Source organism: Gigantopelta aegis, chromosome 9 (assembly GCF_016097555.1).
Source record: "Gigantopelta aegis isolate Gae_Host chromosome 9, Gae_host_genome, whole genome shotgun sequence".
In the NCBI taxonomy this organism is placed as follows: domain Eukaryota; kingdom Metazoa; phylum Mollusca; class Gastropoda; order Neomphalida; family Peltospiridae; genus Gigantopelta; species Gigantopelta aegis.
In genome coordinates this window covers 55,723,084-55,744,019 of record NC_054707.1, presented here as the reverse complement: position 1 = coordinate 55,744,019, position 20,936 = coordinate 55,723,084, and the positions used below count along the sequence as shown (strand labels likewise).

The 20,936-nt window shown below is 36.0% G+C and overlaps 1 protein-coding gene across 2 annotated transcripts in view; it reads left to right on the top strand.

The window, feature by feature from the left end:
* The window catches only part of LOC121381231 (metal cation symporter ZIP14-like), a 34,155-nt gene extending 15,169 nt beyond the window's left edge, over positions 1-18,986 (top strand). The window contains exons 2-9 of one of the 2 annotated variants that reach the window (XM_041510449.1): positions 2,219-2,402; positions 4,509-4,678; positions 7,094-7,219; positions 8,649-8,678; positions 12,822-13,076; positions 13,772-13,988; positions 14,876-15,063; positions 15,938-18,986. In XM_041510449.1, the coding sequence (XP_041366383.1) occupies positions 2,219-2,402; positions 4,509-4,678; positions 7,094-7,219; positions 8,649-8,678; positions 12,822-13,076; positions 13,772-13,988; positions 14,876-15,063; positions 15,938-16,081 (1,314 nt within the window). In that variant the 3' untranslated portion in view covers positions 16,082-18,986. The remainder of the gene's footprint in view (positions 1-2,218; positions 2,403-4,508; positions 4,679-7,093; positions 7,220-8,648; positions 8,679-12,821; positions 13,077-13,771; positions 13,989-14,875; positions 15,064-15,937) is intronic. The other variant, XM_041510450.1, reaches the window with a different exon arrangement.
* Positions 18,987-20,936: the final 1,950 nt, after the last annotated feature.

The window sequence follows — 20,936 nt, the reverse complement described above, 5'->3', positions numbered from 1 at the left end:
ACTGTCTGTGGGTTAGTGCATATAAAAGATCCCTTGTTGCTAATCGGAAAGAGTAGCCCTTGAAGTGGCGACAGTGGGTTTCCTCTCAATATCTGTGTGGTCCTTAACCTTCTGACTACTGCAAGCGAGATATCTCGCCCAACGTCACGCAAGTCACTGTATAAAGTGCATTCCCCAATTCATATTTCCCGCCATTTTGCACACTGCACTTACCGAAAATGACAACAACACACCGGAAATAGATTAACTAAGAGTATGGCAGCTTTAGTTTTTTGTTTTTAAATGGAAAATACCTGTCGGCAAGTATTTTCGCTAGATAACACTGGCAGAATGTCGCAGTCATTTTGAGGAATCAATAGCTGATTGTGATAGCTAATTTCATAATAAATTTGATTGCCTTACCAACAACGAAAATCATCAAATATTGCGATATGAATCATAGTTCCGTTTACAAAAAACACAGTTATTGGGAATAATGGACATAAATAATGGACATATGGCCACAACTGCCCATAAGTAAATGCAACCTTTTCTATTTTTTGCCTAATTTTAATCAACAACTGATCTAAAATATCATAAAAATTGGAAAACCCGACGAAAATAATACAGATTCAATACAAACTTTATTTTATGTATATATAAAAAAGATTAGTGAATATATGTGAGTAAAAGTTATAAGCTTGTACCCACTCAACGTGTTTTTTGTTAAAAATTAATCCAGTAGTCAGAAGGTTAACCATATGTCTGACACCATATAACCGTAAATAAAATGTGTTGAGTGCGTCGTTAAATAAAACATTTCTTTCTTTCTTTCCTTCAAACACCTCAGGCAAGCACTCTACCTTTAATATTCTATATTTAATGATAAAAATGATGTAAACTAGATATTTTGGGATTACATCTCATAGTTTTATGCTTCTAACCCAAAATTTGGGAAAGGCAGAATCCTGCTAAATTGACAGACTGGGATTGAACCCAACCAGTGGATCTAGTTTGGTACCGCATCACAACCAGTGGATCTAGTTGGGTCCCGCATCACAAGCGGTGGATCTAGTTGGGTCCCGCATCACAACCAGTGGATCTAGTTGGGTCCCGCATCACAACCGGTGGATCTAGTTGGATCCCGCATCACAACCGGTGGATCTAGTTGGGTCCCGCATCACAACCAGTGCTCTAAACTGGAGAAATACTGTGATATGTTCTTTGCTATCTGCAGGAAAGTGAATACATGTATACTTTATAGAGGATTCGTCACAACTGTTTTTTAATATGGATGCCGGTAGGCCCAGTGGGCTATCATTCCAGCCAGTACACTATGATTGGTATATCATAGACTGTGGTATGTGCTATCCTGTCTGTGGGATGGTGCAGTAAGAGATCCCTTGCTACTAATGGAAACATATATCTTTAAGACTATGTCAAAATTAACCAAATGTTTAAGATCCAATAGCCAATAATTAATAAATCAATGTGCTCTAGTGGTGTCATTAAACAAAACAAACTCTTTTTTTCTTCTTTTTTTCTTTTTTTTTTAATATGGAAAATATTAACCAAATCTATGCTCATTGATATTTGTCAAAGCTCTGCCGAGACAAATATTAATTAAGTTGACGAGGTTGATACTTTACAGATTAAAAAACATGAGTAGTGAATTCTATTTATCGTATAACGCTTCTAAAATAATATTTTAATTCAATCTTTAGTAAATCAAACTTCTGAAGTTGCCGTACCAGTAATATGATGTCATCGTGATTAGCACAAATGTAGTTTGACATCACAAACTTCAATTAAATTTCGTCAAATAGTTTTGCTCAGGTATACAAGTCTTGTTGGCTGTAAACAAATGACCCATTGACAGCAAAACATTAACTGAGTTAATAAATATTAATGGTAAATATCAAATGGGTTTATGACATGGATATTATAGGTAAGTTATAAAGTAAAAGAATATTTCAGAATGATAAATGGTTAAAGTATAGCACATAGTTCTTAGACATTCATCTTTAAATTTATCTGATGGGTAATGGAGTAGGTCCAATGGCCAATGTGTTTTTTGCATAAACAATCATTCATTCATTGATGAAGTGGAAACCTTAGGTACAAATATGAATCCAGATACATGTATTAAAAAAGCAATGTCATATAAATGTACATGTATATATCTACTGGTATATATGAGTATAATTTGAAGTCTAATGAAGACTTATTTTATTTTCAGTGTATCAGCGCGAGAGATATATTCCAGCTGTACTCGTTTGCCCTGTCTCACGAGCTGACGTTTCAAGATGTACAAGAGTTATCTCCCGCTCTGTTGTACTCCATGATGAAAACTGACTGTGGTCAAACTAAATCTAACAACACTAGTCATGATGAGGGAAGGGTTCGACCACAGCCACTCGCAGGTGCATGTTCATTGTATAATACATTGTATAATTACAGAGGTTATACTTGACAGAGTAACTCAGAGTAACTCGGATTAAAACTGTAGTGAAAACCCTGTAAACAGGACACACACACAGGACCAGTAAAAAGTCTGGTTTTAAGCAGTATCCAGAAAGAGAGGTACTGATATTATATTTAAAAAAAGAGCGTGAAAAACATCCAGTTTAGATGTAATTCTGGTTTAGATAAGATCCAGTTTAGATGGAATTCTGATTTAGATAGGATTCAGTTTAGATGGAATTCTGATTTAGATAGGATTCAGTTTAGATGGAATTCTGATTTAGAGAGGATCCAGTTTAGATGGAATTCTGGTTTAGATAGGGTCTGGTTTAGAGGGAATTCTGATTTAGAGAGGATCCAGTTTAGATGGAATTCTGGTTTAGATAGGGTCTGGTTTAGAGAGAATTCTGATTTAGAGAGGATCCAGTTTAGATGGAATTCTGGTTTAGATAGGGTCTGGTTTAGAGGGAATTCTGATTTAGAGAGGATCCAGTTTGGATGGAATTCAGGTTTAGATAGGGTCTGGTTTAGAGGGAATTCTAATTTAGAGAGGATCCAGTTTAGAGCAAATTCTGATTTAGATAGGGTCTGGTTTAGAAAGAATTCTGATTTAGATAGGATCCAGTTTAGATGGAATTCTGATTTAGAGAGGATTTGGTTTCATCTTCGGGTATCTAAAACAAATTCTGCATACATGTAATTACATTTAGTTATCAAGATGTTTCCACACATTGTTTAAATTTAAGTTATGAAAATAGTTTTGTATTTACCCAAACTGGATCTTTACCTCCCAATATTTCCATACATTTGAAATGTTTTTTTTTTATCTGTGACAAAGTGAAATGATGTTTGAGCTAAGTACTATAAATATTAGGAGAACCAGAATCTGGATAGACCTATTCTAAATATCAAATGTAAATAATACGTAATTGTATTTGTTAAAAAGACTCTACTTATTAGATTGAAACATGTTACAGTGGCCACTAACACAATCTAATTAAAATTAGCTCCACAATTACATGTGGATCTAACACCAGCCAGTTGGAGCTCATGTCCACCAATCAAAACCTTACTTGCAGAATCCTGCCAGTGATTTAAAACTAACAACACTGCATAGTCCCCAACGTCCAGGTAACATTTCGTCTGTAAATAATAATTTAAATATTGACCAATCACACTTCGCTTTTTATAATGTTATTTGGGAGCATACAAATTCTAAAAATATCGGGCGAGTCTATTTTAGTGGCCGCAGTACAGCGAACCATACCAATACATACGGGGTGGGTTATCAGTCTTCAATTTTACATTACAAATTATTTATTTTATAAAATAAAACATGTTTTAAGGCATTCGTAATTCACACGAAACATGTCGTATACCCTCAGGATAATTCAGAATGTTTTCAAATTATTTTTAAATCACTGGCAGGATTCTGCAAGTAAGGTTTTGATTGGTGGACATGAGATCCAACTGGCTGGTGTTAGGTCCACATGTAATTGTGGAGCTAATTTTAATTAGATTGCCACTAAACCAAGCTTAGTCTCTATAAATGTAATCATCTATTAATGTTCTTTTTTTTCAGGGTGGGGTTTGATTTTCTGTTTTTGGCAGTGATCATTGTATATTCATCGAATGTTTGTTATTTTTTCATTGTAGTTTTTTTTTTTTAAGTTTGTTTTGTTTAACGACACCACTAGACCACACAAATTTATTAATCATTGGCTATTGGCTGTCAGTCATTTGGCAAATTCTGACATATAGTCTCAAGAGAGGAAACCTGGGGCCTAATTCACAAAGCTCTCTTAGACAAGAAAGAATCCTCTTTGCAAGTCTTTTAGCATTGCACTGCGAGATCGCAAAGTTGCGAGAGTTTAGTGAATTAGGCCCCTGCTACATTGTTTTCTATTAGTGGCAGGGGATCTTTTATATGCACCATCCCAAAGACAGGATAGCAAATACCACAGCCTTTGATATACCAGTGTGGAGTTTTGGTTTTCTGTTTGTGACATTAATTGTCGCGTGTTCACTGATTGGGTGATTATCTATCAGTGTTGTTGCTTTTTCAGTGTGGGGTTTTGGTTTTCTGTTTGTGACGGTGATCAGCCTGTGTTCCCTGATTGGGGTGATCGTCTTGCCGTGTATGAAGAGATCCATCTATCGTCTCGTCCTTGTCTACATGGTGGCGCTAGCTGTGGGCAGTCTGGCTGGAAGTGGACTCTTGTTTCTTATACCAGAGGTAAATCACTATTTCAGGTTCAAAGTTAATGGCAGCACCGGTGGCAGTTGCCATAGCAGTGATATGATCTGCTGTTAGTCAGTACTTCAGGTTTGCATTTCAGGGCCCCATTCCACCAAACAATCTTAATGCTAAGATCACCTTAAGTGCATAAGGTAGTCATGCATTGAAGGTGATCTTATTGCTAAGATCACTTCGTGGAACTGGCCCAGGGAATGTAACATAAACCATAGCTATAGAACTTAATGGCAGTACTGACAGCAATTGCCATAACAGTGATATGAATTGCCATAGCAGTGATATGAATTGCCATAGCAGTGGATATGAATTGCCATAGCAGTGGATATGAATTGCCATGTAAGTGATATGAATTGCCTTGGCAGTGGATATGAATTGCCATAACAGTGATATGAATTGCCATAGCAGTGGATATGAATTGCCATAGAAGTGATGAATTGCCATAGCAGTGGATATGAATTGCCATAACAGTGATATGAATTGCCATGTAAGTGATATGAATTGCTTTGGCAGTGGATATGAATTGCCATAACAGTGATATGAATTGCCATAACAGTGATATGAATTGCCTTGGCAGTGATATGAATTGCCATAGCAGTGGATATGAATTGCCTTGGCAGTGATATGAATTGCCATGTAAGTGATATGAATTGCTTTGGCAGTGGATATGAATTGCCATGTAAGTGATATGAATTGCTTTGGCAGTGGATATGAATTGCCATAACAGTGATATGAATTGCCATAGCAGTGGATATGAATTGCCATAACAGTGATATGAATTGCCATAGCAGTGGATATGAATTGCCATGTAAGTGATATGAATTGCCATGGCAGTGGATATGAATTGCCATGTAAGTGATATGAATTGCTTTGGCAGTGATATGAATTGCCTTGGCAGTGATATGAATTGCCATGGCAGTGGATATGAATTGCCATAACAGTGATATGAATTGCCATAGCAGTGGATATGAATTGCCATGTAAGTGATATGAATTGCCATGGCAGTGGATATGAATTGCCATGTAAGTGATATGAATTGCTTTGGCAGTGATATGAATTGCCTTGGCAGTGATATGAATTGCCATGTAAGTGATATGAATTGCTTTGGCAGTGGATATGAATTGCCATGTAAGTGATATGAATTGCTTTGGCAGTGGATATGAATTGCCATAACAGTGATATGAATTGCCATATCAGTGGATATGAATTGCCATAACAGTGATATGAATTGCCATAGCAGTGGATATGAATTGCCTTGGCAGTGATATGAATTGCCATAGCAATGGATATGAATTGCCATGGCAGTGATATGAATTGCCTTGGCAGTGGATATGAATTGCCATGGCAGTGGATATGAATTGCCTTGGCAGTGATATGAATTGCCATGGCAGTGATATGAATTGCCATGGCAGTGATATGAATTGCCTTGGCAGTGATACGAATTGCCATAGCAGTGGATATGAATTGCCATGGCAGTGATATGAATTGCCATAGCAGTGGATATGAATTGCCATGGCAGTGATATGAATTGCCTTGGCAGTGATACGAATTGCTGTAAGTCAGGTGCTTCACCGATGCCAGTTTTCGCCACTAGATAAAAATTGTTTGATTTTGGTTGAAGGGATAATTGTTTTTTTTCTTCACCTTTTTGTTTTTCACCTTTTTGTTTATATGCTGCTAAAGGTATGGGTTTACACACAGCTGGCTCAAACCTGCCATATGTGAGTATTTTCCATATGACAAAAAGCGTTCTAATTCTCGAGTCCAGGACCATCTATGAGTTAAGCCTAAAATATTTAAGGTAATCCATTTCATTGTACATAACCTATTACAACTGTGTATATGATGTCTTAAAGGTAATTCACATTTGAAAAAACTTATTACACAAAACTAGAATTGTGTGAGTATTCTGCATAGAAAACACATGAAATCATGATTCTTGCAATTGTCTGAAGCCTGTATTTTAAGTAAGTTTTAGGTATTTAACATAGTGTAACTGCATCACTTATTCAGGAGCGGTACAGACTGTATGGCCATGGCCGTACCACTTTTTAAAAATTTAGTATATCCACTAAAATGCTCGCATCCTTCGGACATTCGGCACAGTTGCCTCTGGCAACCTCAAGTCGTACCACTATTTTTTACACTCTGCCGCCCCTGCTTATTGGTTTAGAGATTCCAGTACAGTTGTAAATTACATCTACACAGGTACTAGGTATTACTGATTAGCAGCAATGGATTGCACTTCACCACAGCTGTAGAAACCAACTTGAATCCAAATACTGTTTAGTTTACATGTATTAATTTCTGTTAAACATTTTGGTAAAAATTTGATTATTTCCCATGAAAGCAGTCTTTAACAGTTTATATGTTTGAAATGTTGTTATTTTTAAACAGGCATTTGGTCTGGTTGGTCAGGATGACCACATGGGCTACATTTGGAAGGCTACGGCCATCATGGGAGGAATCTATCTCTTCTATCTGACCGAGCGCATCATGCGCATCCTCGTCACTTGGAGAGAGGTGAGTTCTTTGTTTTGTTTTCTTTTCTTTTTTACATGTTGCATGTTGGTGGAAATTATTTTGCTTGCATGCATGAACTACATATAGTATGTTCTCTATTGACATAATTGGTAAAGTGCTTGTCTGATGTGTGATCGTTCTGGGATTAATCCCCGTTAGTGGGCCCATAGTGGGCATATCAAAGGCCGTGCTATGTGCTAGCCTGTCTGTGGGATGGTGCATATAAAAAATTCCTTGCTATATTAGTGGAAAAGTGTAGCCTGTTTTCTCTCCAAAACTATGTCTAAAAATGAACAAATGTTTGATATCCAATAGCCGATGATTAATAAATGAATGTGCTCTAGTGATGTCGTTAAACAAAAACAGACTAACTTTAACTATTGACATTGTCTGTACCAGAATGTTTTTTACAAGTGTTAATTTTTGTAGTAAACAACATTAAGAATTAATTAAAAACATTAGCTAAAATGAGGGTCGTTCTCACGCTCCAGTATCCGCGTGCGCCCGCCCCCCCCCCCCCCCACCAGTGATATACTTGATATTGGAAGAATAGTTTTGTAAAAATTTTAACAATGCCAAATTACAACCAGAATATGCAATTAATATGCATACACAGACAACCATGCTCATGCAGCCAGATGCTTGTAAGAGGCTATCAAATATATCTCCCAAATTATCTAATAAATATAACAAAGCAATCTGACCTGTGTTGAGCAACCACCTCTCTTAAAAAAAACCCCAACCTTTTAGTACTTTAGGTGGGTCAGGTTTGACACTAAAGTAATTTTTTATTTTTAAAATTAAAATGTTTTTTTTTTTTATATCCGGTATATACTGTATGTTACAGGGGACAGAATGATCAGCTTATATTTGTGAAATAGAAGTTTTAATGTTCATTGCCAAACATTGGCATCATCACTTCTAATATCTCCATCATAACTTTGAAGCACTGCCCGTGACAACTTTTTGAACTACAAATGACTAGTGTTGGATATCGGTTGGAATTTCATGATCAGTCATTGGTTGCATTCAGTTTGTACCATCTGATCAACTTCCAATTATACAATTGTTGAAGTATATGAACTTTAAAAAAATATTTCAATTATTAGAACTATGCACCTGTGGTGTGTTCACCAGGATAAACAACTTCCATTGTATGTGCTGTCCTGTCTGTGAGATGGTGCATATAAAAGATCCCTTGCTGCTAATCGAAAAGAGTAGCCCATGAAGTGGCGACAGCTGGTTTCTCCTCTCAATATCTGTGTTCATCCTTAACCATATGTCTGATGCCAGATAACCGTAAATAAAATGTGTTGAGTGCATCGTTAAATAAAACATTTTCTTCCTTCCAACAGCTGATGATTAACAAATCATGTGCTCTAGTGGTTTTGTTCAACAAAACAAAGTTTAACTTTAACTTTATTTGCAGAGCAGCAGTCACACACCTGGAATTTCTATGGTATAATTGATGAAGAATACTATCTAATTACTAACCACAGTATAACCACTAATACTTCTAATGACCACTCAACCTTAGTATGCTATATTTATCCGTCGGGTATACATAGGCTATTTATACTCTTGTGTGATTATTTAACACATGATCTTGTGTATTTGTTCGACCCCTAAACATAGTGTTCATAGTACACTTGATGTAAAACAGTTTTACGGTGTAATTTCTTTTTCTCTCACATTATCTAGTGGTACTGTAAGATCTGATTACTGTATAACGAGTATTATTCATGCGAGTAAATTTTTACTATTTAGAAATTACAGCTGTCATTTTATTTTGTGTGTAAATCCATATTCTGATACACATACTAAAATCTGTATCAGAGTGATTCGACCAATAACTCGTATATAATGTTTTGTCCTTCAGATTACCATATGGCACATGTGCAAGAAATGAATGTAATCCGGGAGGTACTTTAATTAATCCTCCTGCAAATGAGGGACGGGACATAGCCCAGTGGTAAAGCACTCACTTGATTTGCAGTTGATCTGAGATTGATCCTCGTTCATGGGCCCATTGGGCTATTTCTTATTCCATCCAGTGCACCACGACTGGTATAGCAAAATCTGTGGTATGTCACATATGTGCATATAAAAGATCCTTTGCTACTAATGGAAAAATGTAGAGGGTTTCCTCTGTAAGACTATATGTAAACATTACCAAATGTTTGACAGCCAGTAGCCGAAAATAATTACTAACTAAAATGTCATACTGTGTATATGTTTTGTTTGTCAATTGTAACAATTTCTTGCTTATTACTTTTTCTGGCTTGCATTTGTAAACTTTCTCCATAATATATCTGTATTAAACAATGTATCCAATACTGTGGACATGGAGATGACTGTTTTGCTTAGCACTTTGCATGCAGCACTGTTAACTAAAAATATTTAGTTCTGTCTTCTAGTTACATTGTAGTGTGATAGAAAATTTGCATTCATGTGCACTTAATTGAATATCTAAATAGCTGATAAAATGTCAATGAATTGTGATTTATTGATTTATTATTTTTTAATTTTTAATTATTTTGTTTTGCTTTTGAAAAACAAATGGATTTTTCAATTTATTACTAGGCCTTTTTCATAATACATAGTTACATAATCATGATAGTGACATATTTATTCAGTTTAAACACAAATTTATATTATTGAAAGAAAGAAAATAAGAAATAAAAGTTCTGTATGTGTTCGATTAGAACTGTTTTTTGTAGTCACGGCCATGGCTAACTCAGTAACTAATTTGCTTGCGGGTAAGGGAAGTTAAATAATACAATTATTTACATGTCACTGGTGTCTCCTTTTATAAGGATTTATAACAGTTAACTAACAACACCAACTCCATATATACTCTTCAAAAGAAGAAACGCAAAACCACATTGTCGTAACATTTGGAGAACTGATTTAATTATTGAATGGTGAGTCCGATAATTACCAAATGTTGCAGGATTGTTCACAATTCACTCTAGTCCATTGTGAGTAAGTGATAGGACACACCACCAAGGTCAAGGTCATCTGGAGTCAATACCGGGTGTGGCCTCCGCGTGTGTTGACAACTGCCTGGCACCGCCTGCCCATTGAAGCAACCAGAGTACGGATGACGTCCCGGGGGATGGTGGCCCACTCGGCCTGCAAGGCTGCTGCCAGCTCGGGCAGGGTCTGGGGCTGGGCAGGGTCTGGGGCTGTGGTTGTCGCTGTCGGAGGCGTCGGTCCAACTCGTCCCATAGATGCTCAATTGGGTTCAAATCCGGTGATATCGATGGCCAAGGAAGGACATTAATGTTGTTGTTCTGTAGGAAAGCCGTTGTGAGACGTGCTGTGTGAGGCCTGGCGTTGTCATGTTGAAACACTGCGTTGGCGTTGGCCATAACTGGAACGATGTGTGGCCGGAGGATCTGGTCAATGTAGCCCTGTGCATTCAGGTTGCCCTGCACGTGGACCAGGTCAGTTCTGCCAGTGTGTGAGATGGCTGCCCACACCATGACACTACCCCCGCCGAATCTGTCCACTTCCTGCACGCAGTTTGCCGCATAACGTTCACCACGACGCCTATACACGCGACATCTTCCATCATGACGTCGGAGCAGAAATCGGGACTCGTCACTGAACCACACCTGTCTCCATCGCAGTTGAGGCCATTGTCGATGAATCTGGCACCACTGCAGTCGGAGTCGACGGTGTTGTGGTGTTAAGATGACACCTCGAACTGGACGTCTGGCACGAATTCCTACCTCACGTAGGCGGTTCCGTACGGTCTGGTCGGATATCCTGCGCAAACCTGGTATTGCTGCAGCTGTGGAGGTGGCAGTAGTCAATCGTTCCCGAAGGTGGCGTACCCGGATGTAGCGGTCCTGCCCGGGGGTAGTGACCCGTGGTCGACCGGATCTAGAGAGGTCACGTGTTGATCCATGTTGCTGGTAACGGTCCCACAGTCTGGAGATGGTGCTTGGGGACACATGGAATGCCCTGGCAACGGCCGTTCTGGATTCGCCTGCGTCTAGTCGGCCGATGGCATTGTTTCTCTGCGGTTCACTGAGACGTGGCATGTCCTGGATTGTCGACTGTCGGCCAGATACAGAGGCCAGGCAAGCGAACACCCTGCACTTTTATACTGTCGGTGTTCATGTTGCACGTGCAGACAACGCACGTGCAGTGGTGACGTGGTTTGCACGTGGCTGCGTTTTTGCGAATATTCACATTTTGGAACTTTATTGTACAGTAGCTGCGTTTTATCGAATGTAACCGTGGGAATGTGTTTGGGACATGCAATGACCTTATATTCACAAAGCATGAACCGGTAGGAAACATAAAATCGGGGTTATAACCCATTTGTACCCTTTTGCGTTTCTTTTTTTGAAGAGTATATATACATTACACACACGAACACACACACGCCCACACACACACACACACACACACACACACACACACACACACAGATATATTCATATTATGTATGTTAAAATAGTGTCTGAGTCCTTTGTTAAGCAGTACTGTTCTCATTATGCGATTCGTCACACTGACGTTGCATACAATTTGACGGCCCTACAGACATCGAAGCCTATAAGACTAAAGTTGTTCCGATTTAGGGGTTCTCACAGTACGATTTGATCGCATGCGACAAGTTGGTGCAACTAATCGCGTAATGAGAACGCCCCTTTAAGAAGCCTGCAGCTACCTACCCACAACTCTTAAAAATGTTTACCTGGTAACCGATGCTTTGGCCTCCCGCTAAAAATATCCCAAGTGATCATCTCTATATATTTTATAAACACAAACTCCAAAAATGTATTCTCACATTTCTTACCTCATGTACCATGTATATGGTCTGAGCAAATAAAAAAGAATTTGTATTTTAAGTATTTACAGGATAACTGAAGAAAGATTCTATACATGACCATTAGTATGATAGTTCTGGTCATCTCTTGAATATTTTAATTTGTATTCACAGCATAAACTGAATAACGGTCAAATACAAGTATGATAGGTCAGATAATTTCATGAATATTTTAATTTGCATTCATATGGTAGACTGAAAAAAAAGGTCATATACAAGACAATATGAATGATGGTTCAGATAATCTCTGAGATATTTTAATTTGTATTCAAAAACGGACATATACAAGACAATTAGTATGATAGTTCTGATCATATCTGGAATATTTTAATTTGTATTCACAAGGTAACTGAAGAAAGGTCATATACTTGACAATTTGGATAATGGTTCTTATCATCTCTAGGATATGTTAATTGGTATTCACTTGGTAAATTGAAAAAGGTCATATACAAGACAATTAGGATGATAGTTACCATCATCTGTGGGATTTATACAGGTAAACTGCAAAAAGGTCATATATGCTAGACAATTTGGATAATGGTTCTGATAATCTTTGAATATTGTAATTTGTATTCACAGTGTGAACTGAAAAAAAAAAGGTCATATACAAAACAATTTAAATAATGGTTTGGATCATCTATGGGATATTTAATTTTTTTTATTCATATGGTAAATTGAAAAAGTGTTATATACATATACAAGACAATTTGGATGATGGTTCTCATCATCTTAGGAATATTTTAAAATTTGTATTCACAGCGTAAAATGAAGAAAGGTCATATACAAGACAACATGGATGATGGTTCTGATGGGTTGATGAATGTTATTTGCTCGGTGAAGAAGAAAACTCCGGAGGGGGAGAACGCTAAAATCTACAAGGAACCGAACAGCATGCCGCGGAACATCTCAATGTGCACGGGACAGGAGCTGCTGGAGGATAACAGTGATGACTCCATCGATGCTATCGGCAGCAGGAGCAATCAGAAGATGTTGGAAGAAGAAAGGACATCTTGTGTAAGTTTTTTATTTTATGAATTACAAAAATTCAGCCATCATTGATTATGCAGTGGTCATGTCAGGCTTCTAAGAACTGAAAATAATTTTAAATTTTATTTTTTTGTATTCCATGTAATATATGCTGTTGATATGCAGGCCTCTGAGATTTGAAAATTTATGTAACCCACTTATGGGTTATCAGGGCTTGAACCTATGGCATTTAAAAAACAAAATTGCCATGGGTAAAATGTCCCACCGACAGCAATTTTGAGCCTGCCTATGGCAATTTTTTAAAAGGTGACTTTTACAGCAAATAATGAAAGGTTATTTTGTTGCATGTACTGATGTAGACATATTTTCAAATGTACAACTTTTAAATACTGGCAGATAATGTACACTAGGTATATTCATTATGCTATTGTTGAGGAGGTTTACTGATGTCAGAAATTTTTATCCAGTGGCACAAAAGTGCTATTGGTGATGATCCCAACCCACAGCAATTTGTATCTTAATGACGGCAATTGTCATTTGTGCTGTTGTTAATTTCAAGCCATGGGTTAAGCAAAACCAAATATTTTGCTTGCGGCACCTGCAGTTCGTGTTTTACTGATATAAAAATGATTGCCCAATGATACACATACAAATTTATTGAACAATGCCCTTTGTTTATATAAGTACACACATCTGTAAGTCTGTTGTGTTTTTGATTTCAGAAGAATGAAAAGAACCAGATGATGAATGGGGAAGTGAGGTATGAGTTGGGTGAGACAAAGAAAACCATTAAGCCAGTGGCGTGGATGATCATATTTGGAGACGGTCTGCACAACTTCATCGATGGTTTGTCTATCGGTGCGGCATTCACGGAGAACATTCTAACTGGAATCAGTGTGTCGATGGCCGTCATCTGTGAGGAACTGCCTCATGAACTCGGTACACTTTATCTTACGCCTTCTTGTCCACTGGACTGAATTAGCCAGCTTTTGCACGGTGCTAGATAAATCTGTCTAGCACCCCCGTGCTGGATGATTTCTACATGCGGGTGATGTCATAACTCATTGTTTTTTTTAAATTCTGTTTGCCATTTCATGTTGTATCATTGTTTTAAAAATATTTAAACAGATTAATATTTTTAACTTTATATTTATTGTTACATTTTTATGTCATTACATAAGGTGGACTATAAACCTCAGCCCTCACAAAAAAAACATTTTGTCCCTCAGGTTGGAATTGCCTTATCTATACCTCACAACGGTGATGGATTCTATTAATCTATAGGTCTGACACAGCTTTAAAGAATCCCAAGATGCCTCCTTTCATTTCTCACCTTAATATTACACAAGTTCTTTTTTTTTTTAACATTTGTAGGTTATTTATTTGTTTATTAATTAATTAATTTATTTATTTATTTTAAAATGTATTATTATTTTTTATTTATTTATTTACATTGACCATTATTGTCTCGCCTTTTCTGACTGATGATGGTGTCAAATTTTGCATCAAGTTTAATATTAAAGTTTCACATTTATATCAGTTGCTTACAAAATACAAGGGATTTTCATTACAGTACACCAATTTTTTTATGGTAGGCAAGAATTTAATTCTACAGAATTCTTGTATATTAATGAACAACGGTAATTTCCTAAACAGTTTGACATTAAGACTATATTTTTCACCGTTTTAAGACAAATGACACAAGATAAGATTTTGACTTTCCTGACATACATCATTTTTACTTGCCAGTGGAGTCCAGGCAACCATAAAACATTAGTCGCATCATTTTCATGTCTTATAAAATATGTATTATGGTTTTCTTACAGGAGATTTTGCCATCCTACTCAACTCTGGAATGTCTCTGAAGAAGGCGTTGCTATTCAACTTCCTGTCGGCCTGCATGTGTTTCCTGGGCCTGGTGTTTGGCATTCTACTTGGGGACATGACTGGAGCTCATCACTATGTGTTCGGAGTGGCCGGTGGAATGTTCCTCTACATATCACTGGCAGATATGGTGAGAATTCATACATGCTGCATCTTCATCCTTTTATAGGGCGGGACGTAGCCCAGTGGTACAGTGTTCGCTTAATGCGCGGTCGGTGTGGGATCGATCCCCGTCGGTGGGCCCATTGGGCTATTTCTCATTCCAGCCAGTGCACCACGACTGGTATATCAAAGGCTGTGGTATGTACTACCCTGTCTGGGATGGTGCATATAAAAAATCTCTTGCTGCTAATCGGAAAGAGTAGATCATTAAGTGGCAACAGCTGGTTTCCTCTCAATATCTGTGTGGTCCTTAACCATAAATATAATGTGTTGAGTGTGTCATTAAATAAAACATGTCTTTCTTTCATACTTTTATATGGGGCTGGGTATCACAATGTCTGTTCTCTGTATCACACTGTATATTATTCACAAATGAGTCAATTGATTTTAATGTAAATAATGTGCTTGCTTTAATAAATGAATGGTAAAATTTATAATGGGCATGTTTTATTATAAGACTCCTATCTTATGAGGTCATATGGTATAGAAAAAGTACACCCTCAGTGATGGAAATTTCTACCTGGGACAAGGTACACATTTTCACCACCAAGGGTGTTCTTTTACTATTTTTTTCTATTCCTAATGACTGCATATGATGGAGTCTTTTTTTCTCTCTCATCCATTCATTAAATAAACTATTATTTTACACGAACAGACAAAGATGGCTGAAAAAGTAACTTTGAGTTAACTATTTTATTATAAACAAACTACATGATCGTATTTTCCATTTGTTTCATGTGTTCAATAATAATTTAACACTACAAATTAACAAGATTGCTTTTATAATGAAACAACTGTTACACAGTTTCATATAGTTAATTTCTTCTCTTATTTTTCTTTAGATGCCAGAAATGAATGCTGCCGAAACTACGAACGACAAATCGCTTGGAACAGTGACGATATTCATACTACAGAATCTTGGACTTCTTTCTGGCTATGGTATAATGCTTGTCATGGCAGTGTACAGTACTGAGATAAAGTTTTAATGATATTTTAAGTATTACATGGAACTCAACAATTGTTAAATCTTTTAGACGGGTATTGCATATTACACACTTGTCTCCATTGTAGTCTATTATAGAATATATATAGGATGGTAAAGCCGGGTTCACACTGAAATGAATTTTGGTTTAGCCAATTTTCAGAATATTTTCTTGCAAATGATTAAAATGTAGTTACGGCAAAGACTAAAGGTTGTAGCCAATTCGTATAAAAATTACCATTTGGCTAATTTGGCAACGTACAGGGTGAGCCCTGGTAAAATTATTGGCAATGAAATAATTACTTTGTGTTAAATTGGCTGTGTATGTCTCTAAATTGATAAAGAAAAAAATAATTAGTTGCTGGTTGTTTTCAAATCTCTGGTTCATTTGGTCTCCTAGAACACTTTTTTTTTTTTGTATTTATTTACATCCAAAGTATCTTTTTCGATTTGTCTTATTTAAGGTATAATTACATTATTATATATTTAAGTGTGTGCATTAAAAACGTTCACCTGTGATAGGCCCTAGGTTTAGTTTTATTTATTGTCTCGTCTTATTGCGGTAAAAAGGTGAGAAATACAGGCATCGAAATAAGCAATGTGTTTGATAACTCGTGTACAGGTTACCACCAAATACAGATCTGGCCTGGTGCTTATAAAACTTTTAGAGTCTAGACTCGAAGACACTAATGTCATGACAATGCCATACAAGTTGTCTGTGTGTGACGTTACTTGAGATTGAATCTGAGTTTTATAAGCACGGGCCCTGGTAACCTATACATTTGTATTTCCATTATTATTATTACTACACCCAAAAGCCAATTTGTATTTTGTGCTGGGGTGTCGTTCATTCATTCATTCTGTAAAATCCCTGCACAGACACACTTGATACTTCGTTACTCATTCATATTACTGTTCTTACTGTACTGATACTGTATGTGTATGTAAATAACTCATCACAATTTAGCTTAGTTGAGTACATGTGGAAAATGAAGAACCCTCCTTGACCTGTGGTCACCTCTTGATAACATGAATGACCGTTCTCGACTTATTTCGATGTCTGGTATAGGTATTACTTTTCCAAAGGTGGAAGCAATGGTGACGGCTTCAACTTTTGTATTAAAGTTTCATGTTTAGATCCCTTTCTCACAAACTGTAAGTCCTAGATTAGTGAAACTTGGTTTATAGTTCCACCTATGAATGTTCATCATAGAGCACCAAAAATGTGTATTTTAAACACATTTATTTCACTTAATTTTAAATTTAATTTTTATTTTTTAAATCTATTTAGCTTGAGCAACTGCTGTAATCTGCTTTATTTTCAACAGTTATACCACTGTTCTTGCCATTTTAAATTTGCCATCATTCTGAAAATTGGTAATTCAGCTGCACTTTTCAAAAACATATCAAAATGGTGGCCAATGACGACTGAAAGGATCAGCTTAAGCCACAGGCTGGTTAGAATCAGAGATGATCAATAACTCTCTGATGGGCGTAGATCTGTAATGACACATTATCGCTGTCTATCAAGTAAACTGCCTAAAACCGCTTACAAAAATACGTCTTTAAGATTCTCCTAAAGGTGGTAATAACCATTAATGCAAGGACACAGAAGGAAATTGTGATGGTCACTGTTTTTATATGTAGTCTAGAAATCCTGAAAAAGTGTTTATATATAGTTTGCATGATGACAATAATGTTTATTATGATGAGGTAAAATATGTTAATATATCAAGATATATAGAACTTGAGGAGATTAAAGAAACGCATGTAGTTAACCAAACAGGGTAATGAACTCAACTTGGTTTACAAAATTGGAGTTATTTCCCATTAATGGCTAATTATTTATTTACAAGAGTTATTTCCTCTTAACCATAAAATGTTTGTGTAAATTTCTTAATTTATTTTAAAAGATACAATGAAATGGGTTAGTTTGTTAGTATAATGTTCAATCAAAATTCTTATATTTAATGTTTTGAAAGTTGATTAATATGTACAAGGTATAGAAACGTACGTTAGATACTAGTCAAATTCTACAGCATATTTTTAATACATATGAGATGTATATTTTTTAGAATTTGATTTATATAAAATATTGTTTTGTTTTGTGTTATTTTATTAACTGTTCTGTTTGAAGCAACATTTTGTCACTAGACTACATGTTGATTTAGCTGTTCTGTTTGAAGCAACATTTTGTCACTAGACTACATGTTGATTTAGCTGTTCTGTTTGAAGCAACATTTTGTCACTAGACTACATGTTGATTTAGCTGTTCTGTTTGAAGTGGCATTTTGTCACTAGACTACATTTTATTTGACTCTTGTCTCAGCCTTTAAACTTACAAATGACCTGGAATTATTATTTACTTTTTATTTATTATATTTTAAGCACAATCATTATGTTGCCTATTATATTGTGAACTGAGTACATGAATTGTTTTAAATGTTTGAATCATAATAATGTGAATCATAATACGTGAATTAAGAATGACATGAGTTCCAGCGTGATTTGTGGAACTGGGAATTCAGAATGTGAACTAAAATGTAAAAAATAACAATGGTGCTGGATAATCCAAACACATGTATTGTTTCAGCTGTTACAAATGACAATATTTAATATAACATATATCACAACTACATGATGCAGGGTTAGAAAAATCCACTAGCCCTCAGTCCCAGCTGGTGAATTTTTGGTCTGCACTAGTGGAAATTATCAACTATATTACTATAATACATAGGGTACAAGCCAAAGCTTTTGTGATGGCTAGTGACTTCCTCAAACATTTGTTGATCCCCGTCGGTGGGCCCATTGGGCTATTTCTCGTTCCAGCCAGTGCACCATGACTAGTATATCAAAGGCCGTGGTATGTGCTACCCTGTCTGTGAGATGGTGCATATAAAAGATCTCTTGCTGCTAATCGAAAAGCGTAGCCCATGAAGTGGCAGCAGCGGGTTTCCTTTCTCAATATCTATGTGGTTCTTAACCATATGTCTGACAACATATAACCGTAAATAAAATGTGTTGAGTGTGTCGTTAAATAAAACATTTCTTTCTTTCCTCAAACATTTGTCAAACACTGGTATGTTATTAGCAATGTTCTGTCTTGAGACAGCTTCATTGATGGCTGTGTTTAAATGTTGGGAATGTAGAGTTAAATACACTTGCTATGGTATATGGTTAAAGGCAGGGTAATCACAGTTGACCACTAAAGACAGTTAAAGGTTCTTTTGTTTAACAACACTGCTAGAGCACATTGCACCATTTTTCTTTTGTTTAACAACACTGCTAGAGCACATTGCACCATTTTTCTTTTGTTTAACAACACTGCTAGAGCACATTGCACCATTTTTCTTTTGTTTAACAACACTGCTAGAGCACATTGCACCATTTTTCCATTAGTAGCATACTAAAGAGAGGTGTTTTTTTTTAACAAATCCACTAGAGCACATTGATTTATTAATCATCGGCTTTTGGTTGTCAAGTATATGGTCATTTTTGACAGTCATAAGAGAGGAAACCCGCTACATTTTTTCACCATCCCACAGACAGAATAGTACATTAGTAGCAAATTAGATGTAAATTAATCAAGGTCAAGGCACTACCTTTATTGAAATTTAAACAAATGTACTATGGTGACACTCTGTGACTGACGGATGTATTCGCAGTCATGAAATAAAAACATTTCAATAGCAACTTCACACTGAAAGCTGACCAGCATTCAGAAAACCAAAAAATGTGAAGCACTGGTTTAGTTTTATGTAAGGATATCCAAAATGATATCATTTGAGTTTGATGTCATTTCCATTCAAAAAGACACACTGTCACATATTCTTACATCATTTGAATATTGGTTAATGGCTGATTGGAATTAAAGATGTGTATACAGTTTAGAAAAACATGTATTGAGATTGAGATTATATGATGTGTTTCAGTATCTTTAATATCGTATATTTGGAATAAAAATAATGTATTAATTATTCTTGCCAGTGGCTCGCATAATACAATTTTGATTCCTAATATATGATATTGACGATACCGGAAAACACTCTGGTAGTAAGCTCTATGTATTAAGGTCTAATAGTGAATAATACCCAGTGAAATGTATAGTGCTGCTGTAGAAATAAAATTTTAAAATTGTGAAAATATAAATTTTCTTTAGGCATTTCATAATCTATTTATTTGAAGATGCATAAACATGTATTTGTATTTTTAGCTTATAATGCATTACATATATTATGTTCTGTGTTTGACAGTAGTTTCTATTTCACATACTTCAAAGTATAATATAGTAATGTGATTTAATAGATAATACATAAATTAGCATTTTTGTTATGGTTTCCTCTTTCCCATCCATTTTGTATTGAACATGTTTCCTTGAAAAATAATTGTGCATCCATTGCCCATGTATTTTAGTAATTTCATGGACAATAATTGTATAAAAATATGAAGACTATTGCTGTAAAACTGACATTACTAAGATTACATTTGTGCAGTGTTTTCTTACAATGATGAAGTCAAAAAGCGAGATATAAATGCATGTACATTTGTATTACTTTCTTATGACGGTGACAGTATTAGTTTTTGTGTTTAGCTCGATGTTAAGTTTTGCATTTATCTCCATTTCTCACAAATTGTGACTCCTAGATAGTGAAACTTGGTCTATAGTTGCATCTGTGAAAGTCCATTTTTGATACATGTTTTATTTCATTTTTTTTTTTTTTTTTTTAAACTTGATTAATTATGAACGTTTTATAACAAATTATTTCTTTGTTTGCTAAATCAGGTTATGGTAGACAAGACATTTAATTCCACAGAATTTGTGTTTACACTGTTGACACCTTTAATGTACTAACCAATAT